This window comes from Peromyscus californicus, unplaced genomic scaffold (assembly GCF_007827085.1).
Source record: "Peromyscus californicus insignis strain IS unplaced genomic scaffold, ASM782708v3 Scaffold_11__1_contigs__length_118956290, whole genome shotgun sequence".
Taxonomy (NCBI): domain Eukaryota; kingdom Metazoa; phylum Chordata; class Mammalia; order Rodentia; family Cricetidae; genus Peromyscus; species Peromyscus californicus.
The window spans coordinates 73,171,899-73,196,044 of record NW_026294402.1 but is presented as its reverse complement, the minus strand read 5'-3'; the positions used below and the strand labels follow the sequence as shown (position 1 = coordinate 73,196,044).

The following is a 24,146-nucleotide window of genomic DNA, read 5'->3' as shown; positions in this document are numbered from 1 at the left end:
AAATGTCTTCTGAGGCCCATGTTCACCTGGCAGAGTCAAGCATGTGCCGTCTCCAAATAATGCCCGTGGTCCATGAGCTACTTCAAGCTTGAAGCCATTGGACTGCAACTTCAGGAAGGGCCCCCGAGCTGTCTTTTCCTACATGCGGGGACCTGTGACAGTCCTTTAGGAGGAGGACACACACAGCTCTGGTCACAGGAGGCTGCTGGCAAGGCTGTGATGGAGCAAAGGATCTCTGCAGGAACCCTGAACTTGGGCTAGCCTTCCTCCGCTCCTCCTACAACATGCCCAGAGTTCATCTTCCAACTCTCAGATCAGTGTCCTGTCTTCTTTTACAAATGCATTGTCCCTTGTCTTAAAATCCCATGACATCATGCTTTGGACCTCGTCTCTTCTGAAGATCCCCCTGTATATGGAATTTAGTACAAAGTTTGTGCTTTTCTCCTGTCACTGTATTTTCTGGTTTCCTGCCTTCATTCAGAGAGACCACCTAAGCACTGAGAGCTGGTGGAGGGGATTCCTCCTCACAGAAAAACAGTGAACAGGCCCCTGGGTGGGACCACTTGTGCTCACAGTCCTTGTGAGTCACAGGGAGTGCAGAGGGTTTAGGACCTTGCCAGGCAGGGAGCATCTGCTCAGTTCAAACCCACCGCTGACATGACAGAGTAGCCCAAACTTTCTAGGATCCTGGATAATGTCACCCTGCTCACAAGTTAACCAAGTCCAGCATCACTGCAGTTCACTGCTGATGTGTGATCCTTCTTGCTAAGGTATCTGAGTTTTCTGGTGCTTGTAACTAAAAGCATCTCAAATACCACATGTACAGGCAAACAGAGCGAGGGAATATGCTTAGAGGCTTCTGAGTGGGTCAGAGAACAGTGTGGGTCTCTGTTGAAAGAGAGGCTGAAGGATGGTGAGAAAGAGACGTGTAAAACACATTGAAGTGGGAGAGCAGAGGCCCACAGGGATGTCCCCAACTTCCAATCAACCGGCAACTCGGAGATTCTACCAGACAAACATCTCTGGTGTTCAACCATGTCTGTGGGTGGAGTCAGGGATGATGGCAGGATCACGTTTTAGACTGTGGAAAGTTCCATAGACTGCTTGGAAGACCATAGCTGCTGCATCTGTCTTTTGGTGACGTTCAGTGACACAGTCTTTGATAAAGAATAAAAGTCACACAGCCAGGATTATGTAGTAATATCCTGTCTCCATAAAAATAAATAAAAATAGAAGTCGGAAATGTGCAAAGATTCTCTAACTTGTTAAATGTGCTATAAAACAAGAAAGCTTCTAGGACTACCTTCCACCACACATCCTGATTTTCCCAAGCCTGGCTCAGCCTGTCCCTTTAAGGCCCCACATTAACACTGGTTCTTTGACCTCTTGCTTCATAGCATTGGCCACCCTCCACTGGGCTCATTCATTGAACTTGAAGGACCCCAGATGCTGATGACCTGGGACTTGGAGTTTCAATGTCTTTTTAAATTTGACACACTGTTAGCTTTGGATTGCCTTTTGACTAATAAATATTTATCTTAACTCAGCTACCTCTTTGGTGAAATGCTGCCTGGCCAGTCTCCTCCAGAACATTAAGCACTCCCTTGACTCCATGACCTGCTCACTCCCACCTTATGGGCCCAGAAGCTGGGATTCTTACACTCTGTGGGCATGTGCAACCTCTCTCTGTCCATGCAAATTCTACACACAGTGTATCCTAAACCTAGCTGCCCTGGGGAATTGTGTTCCATGATGCACATTTACATCTCACACTATCAGTGTTAGGAGCTCAGCTTTCTCTCTGAGATATTGGGCTCAGAGATAAGTCAGTGAGCATGAGTTAGTGAGCAGTTGAGCCTTGAACTCTTGCAAGTCCTTCACATACAGTTTATGCAGCATAAGACACAGAGCCGGGTCTGGAGAGATGGCTCAGTGGTTAGGAGCAGGGACGCTCTTCCAAGGACCCAAGTTCAACTCCCAGCACCCACATGGCAGCTCACAACTGTCTGTAGTTCCAGTTCTATGGGACCCGACACCTGTGGCAAAACACCAGCGCATGAAATAAAAATAAATAAATTAAAAAAAAAAAGAGTGGTCTGTTTCCCCAGTAAAACTTGAAAAACCGTATTAAAAAAAAAGACACAGGGCCAACTGAACTGATGAACAACAGTGTTAATCCTGTGGCAGACTGGCCATTCTTTTCATTTCATTCCGTGGAACAGGAGGTTGAAGCGCCACCCTCACACATGCTCTTCTACTCTACTCTATCCCAACCCCTCTTTTTCACACTTGGCTTATTATTATTATTATTATTATTATTATTATTATTATTATTATTACTATTTTTATTATTATTTTCTTATGTGTGCGTCTCTGGGTATGTCTGATGCCTGTGGATGCAGATTCTCATGGAAGCAGAAGAGGGCACTGGATCTCCTGGGGATGGAGTATAGGTAGCTGTGAGCCTCCTGGGTGCTGGGTTCCAACTCTCATTCTCCTAGAGCAGCAATCTCTCTGGCCCCATTTTAAAGCTCCTTCCTTTTGTATTTATACTTTGGGGACAGGGTTTTACTCTGTACTCTTAGGTGGCCTGGAACTCCTTATACAGATCAGATTGGCCTTGAGTTGACCCCTCCGGCTTCTGCTTGCCATGGGCTGAGATTACAGGCATGTGCCACTGTTGTGCATCAGTTTTCTTCATCTGGAGAGACAGCTCAGGAGTTAAGGGCACTTGTTCTAGAAGAGGACTCATGTTCATCTTCTAGCATTCACATGGTGTAACTCCAGTTTCAAGGTGTCTGAAGCCCTCCTCTGTGGACAATGCACACACACTGGTACACATGCATACACACAGGCAAACCACTAGCATATGTGAACTAAGACAAAGAAAGAAAGAGAACAGAAACAAAAATCTCTGGAGGAACAGCAGAGACCCTGGCTTAAGAAAAAGAAATACAAGTCTAGAAGAGCTTTACTATAGAAGTCTCTAGGAAGACTCAAGCTACTTTTTCTTGCATATGACACTGAGGGAAATCATATGTTGAGAGAGAAACAGCATTAACTTGCAAATAATATTTAACTTCAATCAAGTTATCAGAAAATAACAGTAAGATTCTGACCTGGGCCAGTATGTCATTCTTCAGTGACAGGTCCTTGAGAGAGAGGATGAGGGGATCAGAAGGTAAAGAGACAGGTAAGGTTGGAATGAGAGGTCTTACACAAGCTGTGTCCTATGCCAAGGAAGCTTGTTAAAAAGTATAGCATCCTATATACTATTGTTAGGGGAGGAATGGGACAAAGTCAGCAAAGACTGTCACATGGGGACAAAGTCATCAGAGACTGTCACATATGGACAGAGTCATAGAGACTGTCACATATGGGATAAAGTCAGCAAAGACTGTCACATAGGGGATAAAGTCATCAGAGACTGTCACATATGGACAGAGTCACAGAGACTGTCACATATGGACAGAGTCACAGAGACTGTCACATATGGACAGAGTCACAGAGACTGTCACATATGGACAGAGTCAGCAGAGACTGTCACATATGGAGAGAATCAGCAGGAGGCTAATCAAGCAATGTTGCCCAAAGGGAACACAGGGTATCTCAAGAGCATTTCAGAGGGCGAGCACAGCGGCCTTGGGACTGATTACTCTAGTTTCTTCATCAGGGAAAGCCAAGTTCCCAGGAACCAAAACCTTAACTCCTTCAAGGCCCAGACTCATCCCCAAACTGGCTTTGCCAAGTTCACTCGTGAGCAAGGACAAACAAAGCCTTAGATTGATCAACTCTCCACAAGACAGAAGACACATTTCAAAAGACTTGGCTAGCACTCTTCAAAGGCACAAACTCTTGAGAGGCAAAGAGAAACAGCTTCAGAGTGAGTGTGTTGATACCCACATTCACTGTCATGCTGGGGAAGAGATTTTGGGGGTTCTTACCTTTGCACTTCTCTTTCCCATGTTGGGCTTTACCCCAGGCTCTTGGGAGCATGAGAAAACAAACTGTACCACCCAGCTGTGCTCCCCGCCCTGTAAACTTTTCTTGAGTCCAAGTTATTTTAAGAACATATTTGTAGGACACATTCCATTTTTATTGAAGATAAAGTCCAGGATCTACATCAAAGAATTTTACATCTGTTAGTTTGGTGGTGGACACATGATGAGCCACCAGAATGTCCTTCTTAACCTGCACATGCTGACACATCCCAAACACTAAAGGAAAGTTGGTCACATGCTCATCAAGGCTGCCCCTGAGCTGCACACTTGGCCAGCCATGGGAACTTGGAACCAAGTCCTGGAGAGCTCCTTGCTCAGGGCTTCACACTGTCTGGACAGGGCCCTGATGGAGGAAACACAGCATGTCCAGAGAATGGAGGGGAGTAGGCCCAGCTGAAGAAATGGTTTGTGCAGGGTCTGGGCTGCAGAGAAAGACGAAAGTACAGGAGCTAGAAGAACAGGGACTCAACATGAGCCCAGGGAAATGGCGCAGGACAGGCAGGCAGCTGAGGGCTTCCTTCCTTTCAGGGCTGGGACAATAGACTCAGTTTTAAGACAACAGCAGTCCTCAGCAGCACTCCTGATTCAGCCCCTGCTGTGCACTTGAGATCTCCCAGTTCTCTCCAGCAAGTCTTCCCATTGCTCTCCTGGGACACTCGCCTTCCCCACAGGGTTTGTTTCTTCCTCTGCCATAAGCTCTCAGCCTGTGACAGGGACTCTTCATGAGCAGTGTTCAAACTCATCCCTGTAACTGAGACTGCTGCCTGGACCTGAGATCCTGTGCTGGTGCACATGAGCATCACCCTGAAAGGCAGCACTGCCAATTTGTCATCTGTTTTTAGAGAAGTGCAGAGCCCTTTGAGGAGGGAAATTCTGTAATTGAAGAGAAATTAGCAGTGCATACCAAGATAAAAGGAGGCCAGCCCTGGATACTGGTAGGATATCAGACTCAGGCAAGTGGCATGCATCTCTGAAGCCAATCAGATCATCAGGTAATGATTAATAAAGACCTATGAACCAATGATTATAACTAAATTCAAATGAGCATGTGAGTCTGTGCATAAAGTCAGTGGTAGATGTCCTTGTTTGTGGATAAGAGCTGTGAGCCTGAACTTGGCATGAAGTAACAGTAATTCTCACTAGCTTGTAAATGGCATTACTAAGAGAGGCAAGACAGTTTTTCCACAGTAGTAACTGCAGTGATACACAGTCTGCATTGAGACCCAGAGCATGCTGGGACAGAATGTTAATGATCATCCAGGTGAAGTTAAATGTAGATTGTGAAATTCCTTTCTGCCCTTCAGATCCTGATTAAAAGAGGACAAAGGTTAAGACAGCTATCATGGTATTACAGGATATTAGCATGCTTCATTGGATACTATAAGTAGGTGGCAGTATAACCTGTACTTCCACTTAGCCTTGAACTTCAGACGATGTATTAATTCTGTAATTTAGGACTACTAACAAACTATTCCCAAATGTCAGTAGATTAAAGCCACATTTTGTTATTATAGCTGAGGGTTCTGTGAGTTGATTCAGTTAAGGAAGGTCATAGTATTTAAGATTCTCATGCAGTTTTTCCTTCTTCCTTCCTTCCTTCCTACCTCTCCACCCCGTGTGTGAGTGTGTGTGTGTGTGTGTGTGTGTGTGTGTGTGTGTGTGTGAGAGAGAGAGAGAGAGAGAGAGAGAGAGAGAGAGAGAGAGAGAGAGAGAGAGAGAGATTGAGTTTATATAGGGTTGTTTATAAAAGCATGTGTTATGGCTCTTTACAGGACTGTAGGAACTGCAGTGAAGGACTCCAGATCTCCAGGGAGGGGTGGGGACTCATAAATCCCTGCCTCTGATTTGTTCATTTCTAGTCTATCATATCTAGTCTAACTCTGGAATCCTGAACTTTGTGGAAGTCCATGGGAGTGGCTGTTCCCTAGTGGTCCCCACCCCCTTGTTAGAATGGTCACCTTATTAAAGCAGCGTCCACACTCATCTGGAGCTGCAGCTGGGGCGCTGAGTGGAGAGGAAGCCCGGACTCTCACTAGGTCAGTTCTCTCTTTTATAACCTGTGTGACATGTTCTCATTTCTGCATCACTGGAAAGTAGCTTTTCAGTGCTTTATTTATTATGCATTAATTGTACAGAACAGCTGGTTTTATTATGTAATTTCCACTCATGTATGTTATATACTTTGATCATATTCACTTCTCGCTACCTTTAATTTTTACCTGTGTTTGATTTCTGATTCATATGAATTCTTTTGTGACTGAACGTCGAATAGCAAGCTATTTCTCTTTCTCTTTTCCTTCTCTGTTCTCTGTCGTCCCCCCACCCCTCCTCTCCTCCCCCTTCTCCCTCCTTCCTCATCCTGGTTTTCAGTCTTCTCTTCTTCTGTTCCTTCCCTCGTCTCCTACTCCTCCTTTTTCTCCTTCTGCTTCTCTGTCTGTTCCCTCCTCCCACCTCCTCCTCCTTCAGAGTCACTGAGCCGAAGGGTGGGGTTTAATGTATTTGCAAGGGACTCTAAATAATGGGATTCAGGATAGTGAGGAGTAGACCTGGACTGTCCTCTCAGGGAAACCTAAGATCAATAGCGTTCTTCCCTTGAATTGCATGTGCCAATCTCACAGAGAACTTGCACATTCCTCTCAGGTGAGAACTTAAATTTACCCAGACTCTCCCAGACCACCCTCCCAAAGCACTTCCCCAATTGGGTTTTCTACCACATTTGTCTGTCGTGTGGATTCTGATTGCTTTGATAGTTCTGTTTAAATAGCAGAGTAGCAGGTTTCACACTTAGGATTTGTTACTTTATTACTATCTTAATATTTAATTGCCCAACACAATCTCTGTTATTAAATGGTAAGCCCAAGAAATCAAATGGAAAAGAAATGATTGAGAAACTATTGTTCCCTGGGAGATCTGAGGACTGTGGACTGAGCCTTCCATCATGCACCAGGGAGAAGGCTGTCTACTTATTAACTCCATGTTCATAGATGTGTGTAGGAGGGAATGAACGGGAGACAAGAAAACAGTTTAAAATCCTGTAAGAAGACATGGCAGGAAGAATGAGTCTGTAGAAGAACGAGGTTAAATACAAACTCTGACTCTAAGCAGTTATGTGGCCAATCCTATGCTAAGGTTCAAAGCATTCATCACGAATATGGAGAAGGCTAGTGGACCCTTAACTTGTGCAGCTCTAAAACAGGGAGATTAAAGAGAGAGCCACACAGCCCAGCAGAGATGTCACTTATAAGGTACAAGTCCCCATAAGGCTGCAAGGCCATAGCCTCAGTGAAGCTGTGGAGTAACTGCAACCCAGGGAAGACAGGATGAAAGTCTTCTTTGAAAGCCTCAGAATCTCAGAGTCCCTGTGAGGTCTCCAGTACTGAAGCTGTCCAGGGTAATCTAGAGCTCATGGAGAAACAAAAAGAAAAGACAAAACTGACCAGAGCTTTATAATGTGCTGCAGACAGCTGTCAGGTGCCCATGAGGAGCAGCTGTAGCCTGACGGAGGCAGACATCTGAGGGCTGAGGCTGGGGGATGCTGACCCTGCAGACAGAGGCCACCTGGGCGGAACAGCCAGGAGCTTACTTCTCAGGCTGGAAGGCTTCTCACCCTAGCCCTGGCCTAAACTGGCTGAGGGAATGATGGTGCTTGGGTTGAATTCTCAGGAGCAGTAGTATGCAGAGCCTACTGTTCTGTTAGGGCTGGCTCCCTAAGTCTGGGGTCCAGACACGATTTTAGCCCATGTAGACCAAAGCCCAAATGAGTTCCTTCCAACCATATTGTCCTTTGGCCTTGGGAACTGCTCACTGCAGGTGATCATGAAGCTTCCATCACACTCCTTAAAAATAGAAATACACTTGTATATAAACCAGGAAGAAGGCATTGGAGAAAGGAAAAGGACATGGGTTATTGTGCACATGTGAATTGTTTTCTGTCTGAAGATTCCAGTCACACAGCTTTCACACAGGAATACAGTGAGAGGGGAGAGCACTGGGGCTGAGACCACCACAAGCCGCAGCCCACACAGAGAACATTAGTTATTTCCTACCTAGAGGTCGGGAGCTGAAGGGGACTCACACATGGCACTTGGAGGTTCCAGAGGACTTTTCCTCCTGCCCCCTTCTTGTCTGTGCATCTCGAAGAGTTTAGATTCTCTTTGCCTACAAATGCTAAATGTTGTGACCAAGAGATATTGTATGTTACAACTCTTGAAACCAAGTGATAATAAAGGCCAGAGAGAGAGCTCAAGGCAAGGTGCTGCCACCAAGGCTGACGGACTGAGGCAAACCTGGAACGTGGTGACAAGAGAGAACTGCCTCCAGTTGCTCTCTGACCTCTCTGTGTACTCAGAGGGCCGCATGTGCACACATACAAACACAGACACACCAACCAACAAGTAAAGGATAAAAAACAACCCTGTGTTAACAGAACTGAAACTGTCCCCCTCTACGTCTGAGTGACTGAACTCCTCCTGGCTGTTTAGTGAATCCTGTAACTTTTACAACCACACCCCTGATATGTCCTCCCCAACTCCGCTGCTGAACTTGCCTGGTGATTGTTTGAGGTTACTGTTTTCTATGCTATTGTCCCCAGGAGTAAGAACTAGAACAGTTGTTCACAGCAGAGCGGAATGTGCCCCCTAAAGGACATTCAGCAAGCTTTAGAGGTGTTTTGAGTTGTGTTGACTGGGGTAGAAGAGACATAAAGTCTCTGTGAGGTTACTTAGCTAATAAACTACATTGCCCGGGATAGCGTCACAGAACCAAAGAATCTCTGGTCCAAATCGACAGTATAGAAGAGCCTTGAAACAGCAACTGAGAACTGCCCGGCTTCTGCAGCTAGTCCTAGGAACATCCAGTTCCTACATTTTATGTCAGTTCAGAGTGCACAGTCATGTGCAGATGCACATAATGTAACTAAGTTTAAAGTCTTCCTCCCAAGTACCTACCTTTCCCACACAAGAAACACGAGCCAGGGTCACACGAAGCCATCTACATCTTCTGAACTGAGCAGCCCAGGAGCCAAAGGACTGGGGAGGGATTTTGTCTCATCCCCTCTGTGATGGCTCTGCTGTCCAAGGTCAATAGAACACCAGTCCTTCATTACTCTGGGATCAGGGCTGCTCTGTTTATGTCCTCAAAGTGAAGGCACATGGCCAGCTGTAACTGGTTTGGTGCATTTGCTCATTCATGGTCACCGATAGATGAGAAATGAAGACAAGAAGACCTTCCTGGGGGGCATGCCTTTAATCTCAGCATATGAGAGACAAAGGCAGGTGGATTTTTGTGAGTTCAAGGCCAGTCTGGTCTACAAAGTGAATTCCAGGGCAGCTATGGTTGTTACACACAGAAACTCTGTCTCAAAAAAACAAGAGAGAGAGAGACAAAGACAGAGACAGAGAGACCCTCCCCCTGGAAGCTGCCCATGAAGAAGGCAGACTTCCCTCCTCTCGTGTTGTGTTATTACTTACATCCCAAAGCTCAGTCTCCCTGGGATTGACCTCTTTGCTTTTCCCTTCATAGTTAGTGAAACCACAGTTGCTGCCATGGCCGGGAAGCCCGTGCTTCACTACTTCAATGCCCGGGGCAAAATGGAATGCATCAGGTGGCTGCTGGCTGCAGCAGGGGTGGAGGTAGGTTGTGCATTGTGCTTCTGGAACCGGACCTAAGATAAGTTTAAAATACTTCTCTAAGCTGAGAGACTTCACACTAGCAAAATTGTGCACATTTCATGTTAAATGATAATCTTCATGTATTGAAAAGGTGGACTGATTTGCACAAATGAAAATTTTATTGCATTTTCTGCCAAAGAACACATTCACATTAAAAGCTGTTTTCAGGTGAAAAAAAATCAAACAATTACTTATTTGGTTAATTAGCTATTTGCATTGAATCAAAGTTATATAATGAGACATACAGAAATAGAAACTTGAATATTGATTATTAGGCAATACAAATTGATTGTTGCAGATTATGGTATGATATTGTGATTTTAGGTATGGCACTGTTATTTTAAAAAGAGACTTATATTTGGCTAGCCTGGTCAACAGAGCAAGTTTCAGGACAGCCAGGTATATTACAAAGAAAAATCCTGTTTCGAAAAACTCAAAGGGGGGAAAAAGAGACTTACATTTGGAGGTTCACGGTGAGGTGTTTGTGAGAGGGACATGTGACACCTCAGCGCTGACATTAAGGTCAGAGTCGCAGAGAAGATGGGCACAGAGGTGAATAAGGTGACTTTAGCTGGTGGTTGTTGGAGCTGGCGATTGATGGATGGAGGCTCTTTGCAACTTGTGTGCAGTTTTACAGCACAGACCCAGGAATTTCCATGATAAAAATGGTTTAGAGGGGACAGGAGACAGAAGTGACAGCTCAGTGGTCAAAATCCAATGCTGTTCTTGCAGAGGACCCACACGGGCTGCTCACAACTGCCTGTTACCCTGGCCTCAGAGGGTTCCCGTGCCTCTGATCTCCATGGGCACTTACACTGCCTCCCGCTACACTCCTATAATACAAAAAATGTTAAAAGGGTAAACTATAAAAGAGACACTTAACAGATTTAAATTAAAGATATACACCACAAATGGGAAACTTGACACAGAAGGCAGTAACAACCCTCCTGTCAAACCTGATCAATACTCAGTAATCAGTTTGTAGAGACTATCAAATGCCAGGCCCAGGCCTGGTTGGGAGGGTAGGTGGTGAATAAAACAGAGGCCCCATCTTCAGGTGGCCCCCATGTCTGTGAGCTTTCATCTAAGTGTGTGAGTGGTCCAAGTGAGGTGTGGAAGCAGCATTCTGAGGTTAAATGTTTTCCTTTCCAGTTTTAGAGCAGAAAGTTCTGGTAGGCTTTAGTGCTGCCCTCTAGAGGTGTCACTGGGAAAAACACTACCCAGTTCACATCAGGGCAGCTCAGTAGTTGGCATTTCCTGAGAGGAAGTCAGGGGCACTCCCTGAGATCTTGACCTCAGGAGGCTTGAAGGATGAAGTGGTGTCCTGTGAAGGCTGCTTTGGTGTCTTCCCTCAGTGTCATGGCAACGTGTTTACCTCAGCTATGGAATCACACATCCATTCCTAAAGGAATAGGGAGGGCTTCAGCTGGATCCTTTCTGAATGAAGGGGTGCATAAGAACCGAGACACACTAGTGCCAGTCCGGGAGGAATGCTTTAAATAATTGAATAATTGGGCGCCAGTGTCTGTATGCCAGCTTTTCGGCTCAGGGATATGTTCTAAGCCACTGGACTGCTGATTCAGCACAGGAGGAGGGGGTGGGGCATCTGCATAGACGCCTTCCTGTTCCGTGTCCCAGAGTGACTGAGAAGGCAGTGGGCAGGGGCTATTAGAGACCCTGGCTCACACCTTCCAGACTCAATGTGCCCACAGGCCGCCCATTGACCTCATCACCCTCACACCCACCAACCCCATCACAGTTCAGCCGCCCTCCCTGATGACGTCAGCACTCTCTGCAGCTCTCTGAAAGCTGTGCAAGTTGTCGACACTCACATTTCATTCCCATCAGTTCAGTCCGGGCGGTTACGGAGTCATCCGCAAACTGCCTCGCCAAGCAAAGAAGAAGCTGATTTTCAGCCTTTCATGATTGAAAAGTTTCTTTAAACTGAGAAAGGAAGAGAGTGGCTTATTACTCTAGAGGGCTGGAGAGATGGCTGGGTGACTAAAGATTAAGCCACATGGGTTCGGATCCCAGGAACCCATGTAAAAGGTCAGAGTGAATTTTCATTGGGTATGTGTATCCTTACACAAAAATATATTAATACGTATACATAAAACAAATAACTATTTAAAAAATACAACAGTGGTCCCAGGTTGTAAGTAACTTTGATGCGGGGCTAGAGTAATGGCTTGGCTGCTTAGAGTTCTTATTCCACATACAGACAACCGACTATGGTTCCCAGCACACATGACAGTTAATAACTGCCCGTCACTCCATTTCTAATAGAACCTCTAACCTCTGGCTTCTGACCTCCGAGACGGATGTACTCACATGTTCAAGGCCACACATAGACACACAGACACACATACAAAAAGACACATACACAAAATTAGTAAAACTATATCCTGAAGAAAGAAACTCAGATGATCATGGGCTCATACCATGTGCCATAATGGAGACACAGAAAGTTCTGTTCTGTTCTTGCTGACATTAACAGGCTTTCCTGAGAGCCCAAAACCTCAACAGTCCATTTCCCAATGCTGGTGCTCCCATGAGATCACTCTCTTCTTAGGACCTAAGCATGGACATAGTGGGGTCAGGGAGGAGGAACACTACAAGAATGAGCAGCTTTGTTATGGTCAACACCCTTTTGCTGATGGATCTAATCTGAATTTCCAAGTGGCCATGATCAGGCCCCTTTGTGTCTACTTCAGGTTTTAACTTCGGCAGACACAGACCTCTCATATTCAAATGATACAGAATGAGCTAATGAGAATGCATTGACTTTTTCTGCTTTCAGTTTGAAGAGAAGTTTATAGAAAGTTCAGAAGATTTGGAAAAGTTAAGAAAAGGTAACACTAACTATTCATATATCCTCAATGAAGTGCCCAGTAGAAGGTTTACCAGAAGGTGATGGTGGTGGGTGGTGGATGGAAATAGCCAAGAAGGGCAGAGTGATAAGATGTAGGTGGTGGGTCTCCTCGAGTGCTCTGAAAATGGAAACAGTGAGAAAAGTGGGGTGCAGAATTCTACAAGAATTTGTGTGGTGAATTGTGAATGTTTTCTCCTTATTTCTGCATCAGAGTGAGCTCTTTCATTCAAGGTCACTCTCACCCACTTACTCAGTCAGGGTTTCACCCCAATGTTTAATAACCGCACAAGTACATGGCCATTGATTAAATCATAGGTTGAGAAACAGCTGGGGTGATTTTCTTGAGTTATTTTCATTATAGCTACTGATGAGTTACTGTCCCCCAATAAATACAGGCTGGAGGAATTCATGGTGGCTCACTATATAGCAACCTGTCACATAGCACCTAAACATCATGAACATAATTAGATTTTCAAACACCCTACTTAGTCCTGTTTGCATGGTGGCCCTCTGCTGTCCCTCCTCATCTTCCAAACGTACCCAGGGACATGAATTAAACATAAAAACATGCATGAGAGATATGATATGCATTTGGATAGGAATTAACAGTGAATGAGAGAAACTCAAAAGCCAACAGAAGATCATGAGACAAAGAGGATGCAGGAGCTAAAAGTACATGGGATTTTAATTAAAGACTGGCTGCCAATCACTTATCTTTCCTTTGAATGATCAGACATTTCAATACAACTTTTCTGTTCCTGAGACGTGAGACTTGCACACATTTTTTTTTTTCCTTTCTTCTTTCAAAGATGGGAACCTGATGTTTGAGCAAGTGCCCCTGGTGGAGATTGACGGGATGATGCTGGTGCAGACCAGAGCCATTCTCAATTACATCGCCACCAAATACGACCTCTACGGCAAGGACGCGAAGGAGAGAGCCCTGTACGGTACATTTCCTGTTATTACTCCAAGGGGAAACGAAGGAAGGAATTGGTGTCTCCATCAATGAGCAAGAGAGTGGCAGGCTTTGAGTCTAGGAGCAGGCTGGTGATGGATATGAACACTTAGACTAAGTAGGAAGAGTCCATGGAGGAGAGGGAGGAGCAGCTGGGGTGGGTTCAGGTGAGTGTGACTGCAGCAGAGGATGATGTTGCCAGCACAGCATGGGGACAGAGTTGCAAACATGATGTTCCAAGGGCCCTGAGCATGGTGGAATCAGGACTCCAGGTGCTCAAGGCTTCAGTGACTGGATCTCAGCCAACAGCTTAGGACAAAGGACACAGGGCTTGAGGCTAGAGGAGGAGTCCTAGGGAGGGAAGGGGGAAGGAGCTGCTTCCCACATCCCAGGAGTAGGAATAGTGCAGAGCAAGACCTGAATTGCCAGCCTGTTCTACGGACTGGTCAACTCAATGAGCCTTAGAGAGACCGGTTCCCAAGGACCAAGATTACCTATAGCATTTAATTCAGAACTAAAGCAGCCAAGCTGACTGTACCACCCATGCTGGGACTCACTGTGATGTGACAAAATCCTTCATTCATAGACCACTGTGTGTATGAGTATTGTAGTTGCTCAGAGAGCTAAATGTGGTGCTAGCCAGCAACACTAGTGTGGGAAACATATGTCCATGGAAAGAGAGACTCGGCTTTAATAGTGCTTATATAGAAATACTCCTAGCAGCATGTAAACATTCTTAGACTGTTATGGATGCTTTGAAACACAGAATACCACCTTTTCAGGAGTTATCAACGATAGTGTGTGAAAATGTGACAATGAAACTCTTTTCCAAAAGCACTGTATAAAATACAGTGTAGAACAAGGGAACATATGTGTCTTGTGGTTTAACTGAGTAAAGAAACAGACAAGTCTTGACAAATGTTAACAAGGCCAGAATCCAGCAGCGGTGTGTGGAGGACATACAGATGTGCTTTATGAGAAATGACTGGAGAACCTCTAACACTGACCAAGAATGACTCTGGGTCATGCAGCAGAAGGAGAGATGGGCAGATACCCATCTGGTGGTTCAACCAGGGCTCTGTGTTGAAATCACATGGGAGGCAGCTTGTTAGCTCTGAGAATCCCTGCATGGTTGTTGAGAACAAATCATGCCAGTGAACAGAGACAGACAGAGAGACAGAGAGACAGAGAGAGGCAGACAGAGACAGACAGTGAGAGACAGAGAAACAGAAGGAAACAGACACAGTCAACACAGAGAGAGAAGACAGACAGACACACAGACAGACAGACACAGAGACACAGACACAGAGACACAGACACACACAGACACACACACACACCCACACACAGACACACACACACACACACACACACACACACACACACACACACACACACACACACACACAGTGATAGAGAGAAAGAGAAACAGCCTGGTGTAGAGTTGATGGTTGTCACCTCAGATGCCAACAAGTTTATCAGAGCTCCATCTCTAGTCGGGCCAGTGATGCTCTTTGTGCTTTGGATGGGTCATGTATGTGTAACAAAAATTCTGAAAGTGTATCTGGTTGGAAAGGGTGTTCTAGGGAGAAAGTTAATATATCTGTTAAATACAAGGATAATGATCCACTAGAGGTGAATAAGTTTGAAACCACATTTCAGTGTAAATTTCTGAGGTTTTTAGATTAAAATATAAAATAGTGAATCCCTGAACACACTGACCAATTGGATATTTTGTCTTTCAGGATTGACATGTATACAGAAGGTATTGTAGATCTGAGTGACATGATCATGCAACTGATACTATGTCCCCCAGACCAAAAAGAAGCCAAGATTTCCTTGATAAAAGACAGGACCAAAAACCGGTACTTGCCTGCCTTTGAAAAAGTAAGTAGGCTCTTTGAAGTCAGGGGACACTGAGTTCCAAGGACAAGAGAAAGGTAGAGTCTGGGAGAGAAAGGTTGCTGCAGTGCTGACCTTCCATGAGCCTCTCTGTGCAGCCCCCTGCCCCACAGGGCACTGTGGAAAATGGCCTGTGAAGGAGCCCTGCATGGTCATCCCAATCTAGGGGTCAGTATGCAACAGGGTTCATGGCCACAACCAGAATTTGATCTGTGGAAGGCTGAGCCACACCAGAGATGGACCCAGATCCTGCAGAACACAATGGGCTTCAATGCCAGAGGAAACTAAGAAAAACACAGATGGGGAAATATTCTGTCATCACACAGGAGACCAGAGAGTGACTGGCTGTCAGGAGAATATGGTAGTGCTTCAAAGACAGAGGAGAAGTACCTGAACAAGGACAGGGATGGAGGGTGGAGAAGAGGAAGATGATGAAGAGATGTTAAGGAAAACTGACCTGCCGTAATTGGGGTCACAGATGCAGGGCTTGGAGGAGAGCCATGCACACTCAGCAAATGAAGGCGTGTCAGTGACATGGAGTGCCTCTCTTAGTCAGGGCTTCTCTTTGGAGGAAGATCAAGAACATTTCAGAACTACTTGATCTTCTGTCAAATAAAAGATAAGAACAGAGCTATGATCCTAGAGGATAAGGACATCCTACACATTCCTGAGAGACCTGACTGTGACCCCCATGTTACATAGCATCACCTTATATTTTATCCATTCACTGAAAATTCATTCACTGCTGTCTCTGCTCTGTGGAAGCTGCCAGGGTTTTAGGAGCCATCAGGTCCTCACAGAGCCATCTGGAGTCAAGGCCCTGTCTCCTAGGACATAATGTTCATCCATGACAGCTTACAGAGATTTATGACCTCTATGCACACAATGAACTATATACTGAGAATATTTGATGCTGCCTTTTGTATTTTTAGTTTTTCTTCTCTCTCTCTCTCTCTCTCTCTCTCTCTCTCTCTCTCTCTCTCTCTCTCTTTCTTTTTTGATAGGGTCTCTTTATTATATAGCTCTGGCTCTTCTGGAACTCTCCTAGTGGACTGGCCTTGAGCTCACAAAGATCCACCTGCCTCAGCCTCTTGAGTGCCGGGATTAAATGTGTGTGTCACCCTGCCTGGCTTCCTTTTGCTTTTGGATGTGCTAATTATATTTTTCTCTGTAGACATGTACAGTGTGATAAGGTGACCACAAAGCCTTTTATAGGTCTTTACTTGTAGTTCATGATTTTAGAAGTGCTTTTCCTTGTGGTTGTCTATGATTTTCATATTTCTGGGATATTTAAGTAAATGCCATATGAAAGTAACTAAGACAGTGTCATTATTCAATCATCACACAACCAGAAATGTTGAAATAAATGTTAAATAAATACATAGCTGCCAATCAGATAGCAAGATTAGCACCATATGTTGTTGGCATGCTTGTCTGTCAACATTCATGTGTTATCAGTACAATGTTACTTACCGACTCCAAATCAGTTCACCCTGTGCAATCAGCATGTCAATCACGACACAGTGAAGGTTGGCAGTCAGAGCCAATGCTGTAAAGGGGAGGGTGTGCTGTAGTTCAGTCAGGTGTACTTCAGATTCCACAGATCCCAGGAGAGCAGACAAAGGAGAAAGCAGACACGGGATGTTCTCTGGTGACTGATGCTCCCTGCAGATGGAGCCTCTGCCCAAGAGAGATTGAACAGAGGAAAGGGAGAGGAATGTCCTGAAATTTCAGTGCTCCATCAGTTTAAAATAAGGAGAAGAACCATGATGTGTCAAGGCTACGCCCTTACCATATGTGGAAAATATACAGAAGGGTGGATGCTGTGAAGGCCATAGGAATTGGCAATGACAGAGAAAGGTCACCTGAGCTTTAAAGAGGAGGTCGCACACCTGACTTCTCCCTCTCCCTCTTGTATCATAGGCCTAGAGAAATGTCTGCACTTCTATCCCTGCCAGGTAGAGGCAGAGTGTCCCTTGGGGGACTTGGGAAAAGTCAGTGGTCCCTGCCTAACTCTATGTTCATAATCTGTCTCCTTTAATTTTGCAGGTATTGAAGAGTCACGGACAAGACCACCTTGTTGGCAACAGGCTGACCAGGGTGGACATTCACCTGCTGGAACTTCTCCTCTATATTGAAGAGTTTGACTCCAGCCTTCTGGCCCCTTTCCCCCTGCTGAAGGTGAGATCACCTCAGAGAGGCAGCCACACCCACATGCCTCTGGAATATAATGGTGGCCTGGGGGCTACTGAGGGCCCATCCTCGGGCCTCCAAACTGAGCTACTGGACCCTGGTTTCAGGCATGAAAATTATCTTTTGTGTATGGAGATTGGAGGCTGGCACCCCAAGAAGAATATTTTACCATTTGTAACGAGAAAGACACAGGACCCCCAGCTCTCTCCCTGGACCCCTGTTTTTTGCAGGATGCTTCTGGCCTTCATCCTCCATCTCACGTGTCCTGTCTTTGCACATTCAGTGTCTGAGCAGGTCTCTGTCATGCTGATCCCCTTCCTCAGCTCTGACTACTCAACACTGTGCTTCCCTCTCCACAGCCCCCACCATGCTGTCCTCCACCCCCAGGGACCCCATCCTTATCTTCAGGTGTGAAAACTGGCTGTGAGTTGCTCCTGGTTAGACTTTGAGCTTTTCTGGCTCCATTTCCAACTCAGTTTTTCTGTCTTCAGTTTTCTTTGGTAGTCTCTGCTTTCACACCTGAGAGACACAGTGCTCTGTGCTCTGCACCACAAAACCAGATCTATAGTGTGTGTCAGGGACCTGAGGAGAAGGTAATTGGATGTCAAAGGAGATATTAAGGAACATTATCTGAACTATGGTTTCAGCTCATGGTTTTATCATTCTTCTCATGTCTACACGGGAACTGTTATAAGGATGTAGTTGGTCGTGTTCCGGGAGGGGCACAGAGTTTTTTGGACTGTTCACATAAGCCGTTCTGACTCTCAGGCTGTATTTTCTGGATTACAGGCCCTGAAGAGCAGACTCAGCAGCCTGCCCAATGTGAAGAAGTTCCTACAGCCTGGCAGCCAGAGAAAGCCTCCCACAGATGAGAAAACAATTGAAAAGGCAAAGAAGGTTTTCAATATTAAGTAAAGCTGAGTGACGGAGGGAATAGATGCAAGTCTCTGATGTTTTGCAAAAATGAGAAGCAGCTGTGTATCACGGCTAGTTTGAGATAATAAACATGAACAAATGGTGTGTATGTGTCATGTGTTCAAATTGTTGACCCGGGACTGCAGGTATAACCTAGTTAGGGGAAGGCAAACAGTCATTACCACAAACAAAAGCAAAGCTTGTAAAAATTAGGAAAACCTAAATAAAAAGAACACTAGCAAAGGAAATGAGTGACCTCCTCCACTGTGACCTCCTCCACTGTGTCCTCCACTGTGACCTCCTCCACTGTGACCTCCTCCACTGTGACCTCCTCCACTGTGTCCTCCTCCACTGTGTCCTCCACTGTGACCTCCTCCACTGTGTCCTCCTCCACTGTGAACTCCTCCACTGTGTCCTCCTCCACTGTGTCCTCCACTGTGTCCTCCTCCACTGTGACCTCCTCCACTGTGACCTCCTCCACTGTGACCTCCTCCACTGTGACCTCCTCCACTGTGACCTCCACTGTGACCTCCTCCACTGTGACCTCCTCCACTGTGTCCCCCTCCACTGTGACCTCCTCCACTGTGACCTCCTCCACTGTGTCCTCCACTGTGACCTCCACCACTGTGACCTCCTCCACTGTGACCTCCTCCACTGTGACCTCCACTGTGTCCTACTCCACTGTGACCTCCTCCACTGTGACCTCCACTGTGACCTCCTCCACTGTGACCTCCTCCACTGTGTCCTCCTCCACTGTGACCTCCTCCACTGTGACCTCCTCCACTGTGTCCTCCTCCACTGTGTCCTCCTCTACTGTGTCCTCCTCCACTGTGTCCTCCACTCCGACCTCCTCCACTGTGTCCTCCTCCACTGTGTCCTCCTCCACTGTGTCTTGCTCCACTGTGTCCTCCACTCCGACCTCCTCCACTGTGTCCTCCTCCACTGTGTCCACCTCCACTGTGTCCTCCTCCACTGTGTCCTCCTCCACTGTGTCCTCCTCCACTGTGTCCTCCACTCCGACCTCCTCCACTGTGTCCTCCTCCACTGTGTCCTCCTCCACTGTGACCTCCTCCACTGTGACCTCCTCCACTGTGTCCTCCTCCACTGTGACCTCCTCCACTGTGACCTCCTCCACTGTGTCCTCCTCCACTGTGTCCTCCTCTACTGTGTCCTCCTCCACTGTGTCCTCCACTCCGACCTCCTCCACTGTGTCCTCCTCCACTGTGTCCTCCTCCACTGTGTCTTGCTCCACTGTGTCCTCCACTCCGACCTCCTCCACTGTGTCCTCCTCCACTGTGTCCTCCTCCACTGTGTCCTCCTCCACTGTGTCCTCCTCCACTGTGTCCTCCTCCACTGTGTCCTCCACTCCGACCTCCTCCACTGTGTCCTCCACTGTGAACTCCTCCACTGTGACCTCCTACACTGTGTCCTCCACTGTGTCCTCCACTGTGACCTCCTCCACTGTGTCCTCCACTGTGTCCTCCACTGTGACCTCCTCCACTGTGTCCTCCACTGTGTCCTCCTCCACTTTGACCTCCTCCACTGTGACCTCCTCCACTGTGACCTCCTCCACTGTGTCCTCCTCCACTGTGAACTCCTCCACTGTGACCTCCTCCACTGTGTCCTCCTCCACTGTGTCCTCCTCCACTGTGACCTCCTCCACTGTGACCTCCTCCACTGAACTCCTCCACTGTGTCCTCCTCCACTGTGACCTCCTCCACTGTGTCCTCCTCCACTGTGACCTCCTCCACTGTGACCTCCTCCACTGTGTCCTCCTCCACTGTGACCTCCTCCACTGTGTCCTCCTCCACTGTGTCCTCCTCCACTGTGACCTCCTCCACTGTGTCCTCCACTGTGACCTCCTCCACTGTGACCTCCTCCACTGTGTCCTCCACTGTGACCTCCTCCACTGTGAACTCCTCCACTGTGTCCTCCTCCACTGTGTCCTCCTCCACTGTGTCCTCCTCCACTGTGACCTCCTCCACTGTGTCCTCCACTGTGACCTCCTCCACTGTGACCTCCTCCACTGTGTCCTCCACTGTGACCTCCTCCACTGTGTCCTCCTCCACTGTGTCCTCCTCCACTGTGACCTCCTCCACTGTGTCCTCCTCCACTGTGTCCTCCTCCACTGTGACCTCCTCCACTGTGTCCTCCACTGTGACCTCCTCCACTGTGACCTCCTCCACTGTGACCTCCTCCACTGTGTCCTCCACTGTGTCCTCCTCCACTGTGACCTCCTCCACTGTGACCTCCTCCACTGTGTCCTCCACAGTGACCTCCTCCACTGTGTCCTCCTCCACTGTGTCCTCCTCCACTGTGACCTCCTCCACTGTGACCTCCTCCACTGTGACCTCCTCCACTGTGTCCTCCACTGTGACCTCCTCCACTGTGTCCTCCTCCACTGTGTCCTCCTCCACTGTGTCCTCCACTGTGACCTCCTCCACTGTGACCTCCTCCACTGTGACCTCCTCCACTGTGACCTCCTCCACTGTGTCCTCCTCCACTGTGACCTCCTCCACTGTGACCTCCTCCACTGTGTCCTCCTCCACTGTGACCTCCTCCACTGTGTCCTCCACTGTGACCTCCTCCACTGTGACCTCCTCCACTGTGACCTCCTCCACTGTGACCTCCTCCACTGTGTCCTCCTCCACTGTGTCCTCCTCCACTGTGAACTCCTCCACTGTGACCTCCTCCACTGTGTCCTCCTCCACTGTGACCTCCTCCACTGTGACCTCCTCCACTGTGTCCTCCACTGTGTCCTCCTCCACTGTGACCTCCTCCACTGTGACCTCCTCCACTGTGTCCTCCACTGTGACCTCCTCCACTGTGACCTCCTCCACTGTGACCTCCTCCACTGTGTCCTCCACTGTGTCCTCCTCCACTGTGTCCTCCTCCACTGTGTCCTCCTCCACTGTGACCTCCTCCACTGTGTCCTCCACTGTGTCCTCCTCCACTGTGACCTCCTCCACTGTGTCCTCCTCCACTGTGACCTCCTCCACTGTGACCTCCTCCACTGTGTCCTCCTCCACTGTGACCTCCACCACTGTGTCCTCCTCCACTGTGTCCTCCACTGTGTCCTCCTCCACTGTGTCCTCCACCACGGTGTCCTCCTCCACTGTGACCTCCTCCACTGTGACCTCCTCCACTGTGTCCTCCACTGTGACCTCCTCCACTGTGACCTCCTCCACTGTGTCCTCCTCCACTGTGTCCTCCACTGTGACCTCCTCCACTGTGACCTCCTCCACTGTGTCCTCCTCCACTGTGTCCTCCACTGTGACCTCCTCCACTGTGACCTCCTCCACTGTGACCTCCTCCACTGTGTCCTCCTCCACTGTGTCCTCCTCCACTGTGACCTCCTCCACTGTGACCTCCTCCACTGTGTCCTCCATTGTGACCTCCTCCACTGTGACATCCTCCACTGTGTCCTCCTCCACTGTGTCCTCCTCCACTGTGACATCCTCCACTGTGACCTCCTCCACTGTGTCCTCCACTGTGTCCTCCTCCACTGTGTCCTCCTTCACTGTGACCTCCTCCACTGTGACCTCCTCCACTGTGAACTCCTCCACTGTGTCCTCCTCCACTGTGACCTCCTCCACTGTGTCCTCCTCCACTGTGACCTCCTCCACTGTGTCCTCCACTGTGACCTCCTCCACTGTGACCTCCGCCACTGTGTCCTCCACTGTGACCTCCTACACTGTGTCCTCCTCCACTGTGTCCTCCTCCACTGTGACCTCCTCCACTGTGACCTCCTCCACTGTGACCTCCTCCACTGTGTCCTCCACTGTGTCCTCCTCCACTGTGTCCTCCTCCACTGTGTCCTCCTCCACTGTGTCCTCCTCCACTGTGACCTCCTCCACTGTGTCCTCCTCCACTGTGTCCTCATCCACTGTGACCTCCTCCACTGTGACCTCCTCCACTGTGTCCTCCACTGTGTCCTCCTCCACTGTGTCCTCCTCCACTGTGTCCTCCTCCACTGTGTCCTCCTCCACTGTGTCCTCATCCACTGTGACCTCCTCCACTGTGTCCTCCTCCACTGTGTCCTCCTCCACTGTGTCCTCCACTGTGACCTCCTCCACTGTGACCTCCTCCACTGTGTCCTCCACTGTGTCCTCCTCCACTGTGACCTCCTCCACTGTGTCCTCCTCCACTGTGTCCTCCACTGTGTCCTCCTCCACTGTGACCTCCTCCACTGTGTCCTCCTCCACTGTGTCCTCCTCCACTGTGTCCTCCTCCACTGTGTCCTCCTCCACTGTGACCTCCACTGTGTCCTCCTCCACTGTGTCCTCCACTGTGACCTCCTCCACTGTGTCCTCCTCCACTGTGTCCTCCACTGTGTCCTCCTCCACTGTGACCTCCTCCACTGTGTCCTCCTCCACTGTGTCCTCCTCCACTGTGACCTCCTCCACTGTGTCCTCCACTGTGACCTCCTCCACTGTGTCCTCCTCCACTGTGTCCTCCTCCACTGTGACCTCCTCCACTGTGACCTCCTCCACTGTGTCCTCCACTGTGACCTCCTTCACTGTGTCCTCCTCCACTGTGACCTCCTCCACTGTGTCCTCCTCCACTGTGACCTCCTCCACTGTGACCTCCTCCACTGTGTCCTCCACTGTGTCCTCCTCCACTGTGACCTCCTCCACTGTGACCTCCTCCACTGTGTCCTCCTCCACTGAGACCTCCACCACTGTGTCCTCCTCCACTGTGTCCTCCACTGTGTCCTCCTCCACTGTGACCTCCACCACTGTGTCCTCCTCCACTGTGTCCTCCACTGTGACCTCCTCCACTGTGTCCTCCTCCACTGTGACCTCCTCCACTGTGACCTCCTCCACTGTGACCTCCACTGTGACCTCCTTCACTGTGTCCTCCTCCACTGTGACCTCCTCCACTGTGACCTCCTCCACTGTGTCCTCCTCCACTGTGACCTCCTCCACTGTGTCCTCCTCCACTGTGTCCTCCTCCACTGTGACCTCCTCCACTGTGTCCTCCTCCACTGTGACCTCCTCCACTGTGTCCTCCTCCACTGTGTCCTCCTCCACTGTGTCCTCCTCCACTGTGTCCTCCACAACGGTGTCCTCCTCCACTGTGTCCTCCTCCACTGTGTCCTCCTCCACTGTGTCCTCCTCCACTGTGACCTCCTCCACTGTGTCCTCCTCCACTGTGTCCTCCTCCACTGTGACCTCCTCCACTGTGTCCTCCTCCACTGTGACCTCCTCCACTGTCACCTCCTCCACTGTGTCCTCCTCCACTGTGACCTCCTCCACTGTGTCCCCCTCCACTGTGAACTCCTCCACTGTGACCTCCTCCACTGTGTCCTCCTCCACTGTGACCTCCTCCACTGTGTCCCCCTCCACTGTGTCCCCCTCCACTGTGACCTCCTCCACTGTGTCCTCCTTCACTGTGTCCTCCTCCACTGTGTCCTCCTCCACTGTGACCTCCTCCACTGTGTCCTCCTCCACTGTGTCCTCCTCCACTGTGTCCTCCACTGTGACCTCCTACACTGTGTCCTCCTCCACTGTGTCCTCCTCCACTGTGTCCTCCACTGTGACCTCCTCCACTGTGTCCTCCACTGTGACCTCCTCCACTGTGTCCTCCTCCACTGTGTCCTCCACTGTGACCTCCTCCACTGTGTCCTCCACTGTGAC

At 48.5% G+C, this 24,146-nt stretch overlaps 1 protein-coding gene across 1 annotated transcript; it reads left to right on the top strand.

The window, feature by feature from the left end:
• Positions 1-9,544: 9,544 nt before the first annotated feature.
• Positions 9,545-18,507, top strand: LOC128104496 (glutathione S-transferase A2-like). Its single transcript, XM_052729449.1, has 6 exons — positions 9,545-9,631; positions 12,471-12,522; positions 13,352-13,484; positions 15,243-15,384; positions 17,449-17,580; positions 18,382-18,507. Exons 1-6 carry the CDS (start codon positions 9,545-9,547, stop codon positions 18,505-18,507), a joined length of 672 nt encoding a protein of 223 aa, XP_052585409.1.
• Positions 18,508-24,146: the final 5,639 nt, after the last annotated feature.

Bases quoted from the DNA above. Each gene is read 5' to 3' on its own strand.
- LOC128104496 (XM_052729449.1), top strand. From the start codon at position 9,545: ATGGCCGGGAAGCCCGTGCTTCACTACTTCAATGCCCGGGGCAAAATG. The intron at 9,632-12,470 runs GTAGGTTGTGCA...TTCTGCTTTCAG, and splicing joins TGGCTGCAGCAGGGGTGGAG to TTTGAAGAGAAGTTTATAGA. The intron at 15,385-17,448 runs GTAAGTAGGCTC...TTAATTTTGCAG, and splicing joins ACTTGCCTGCCTTTGAAAAA to GTATTGAAGAGTCACGGACA.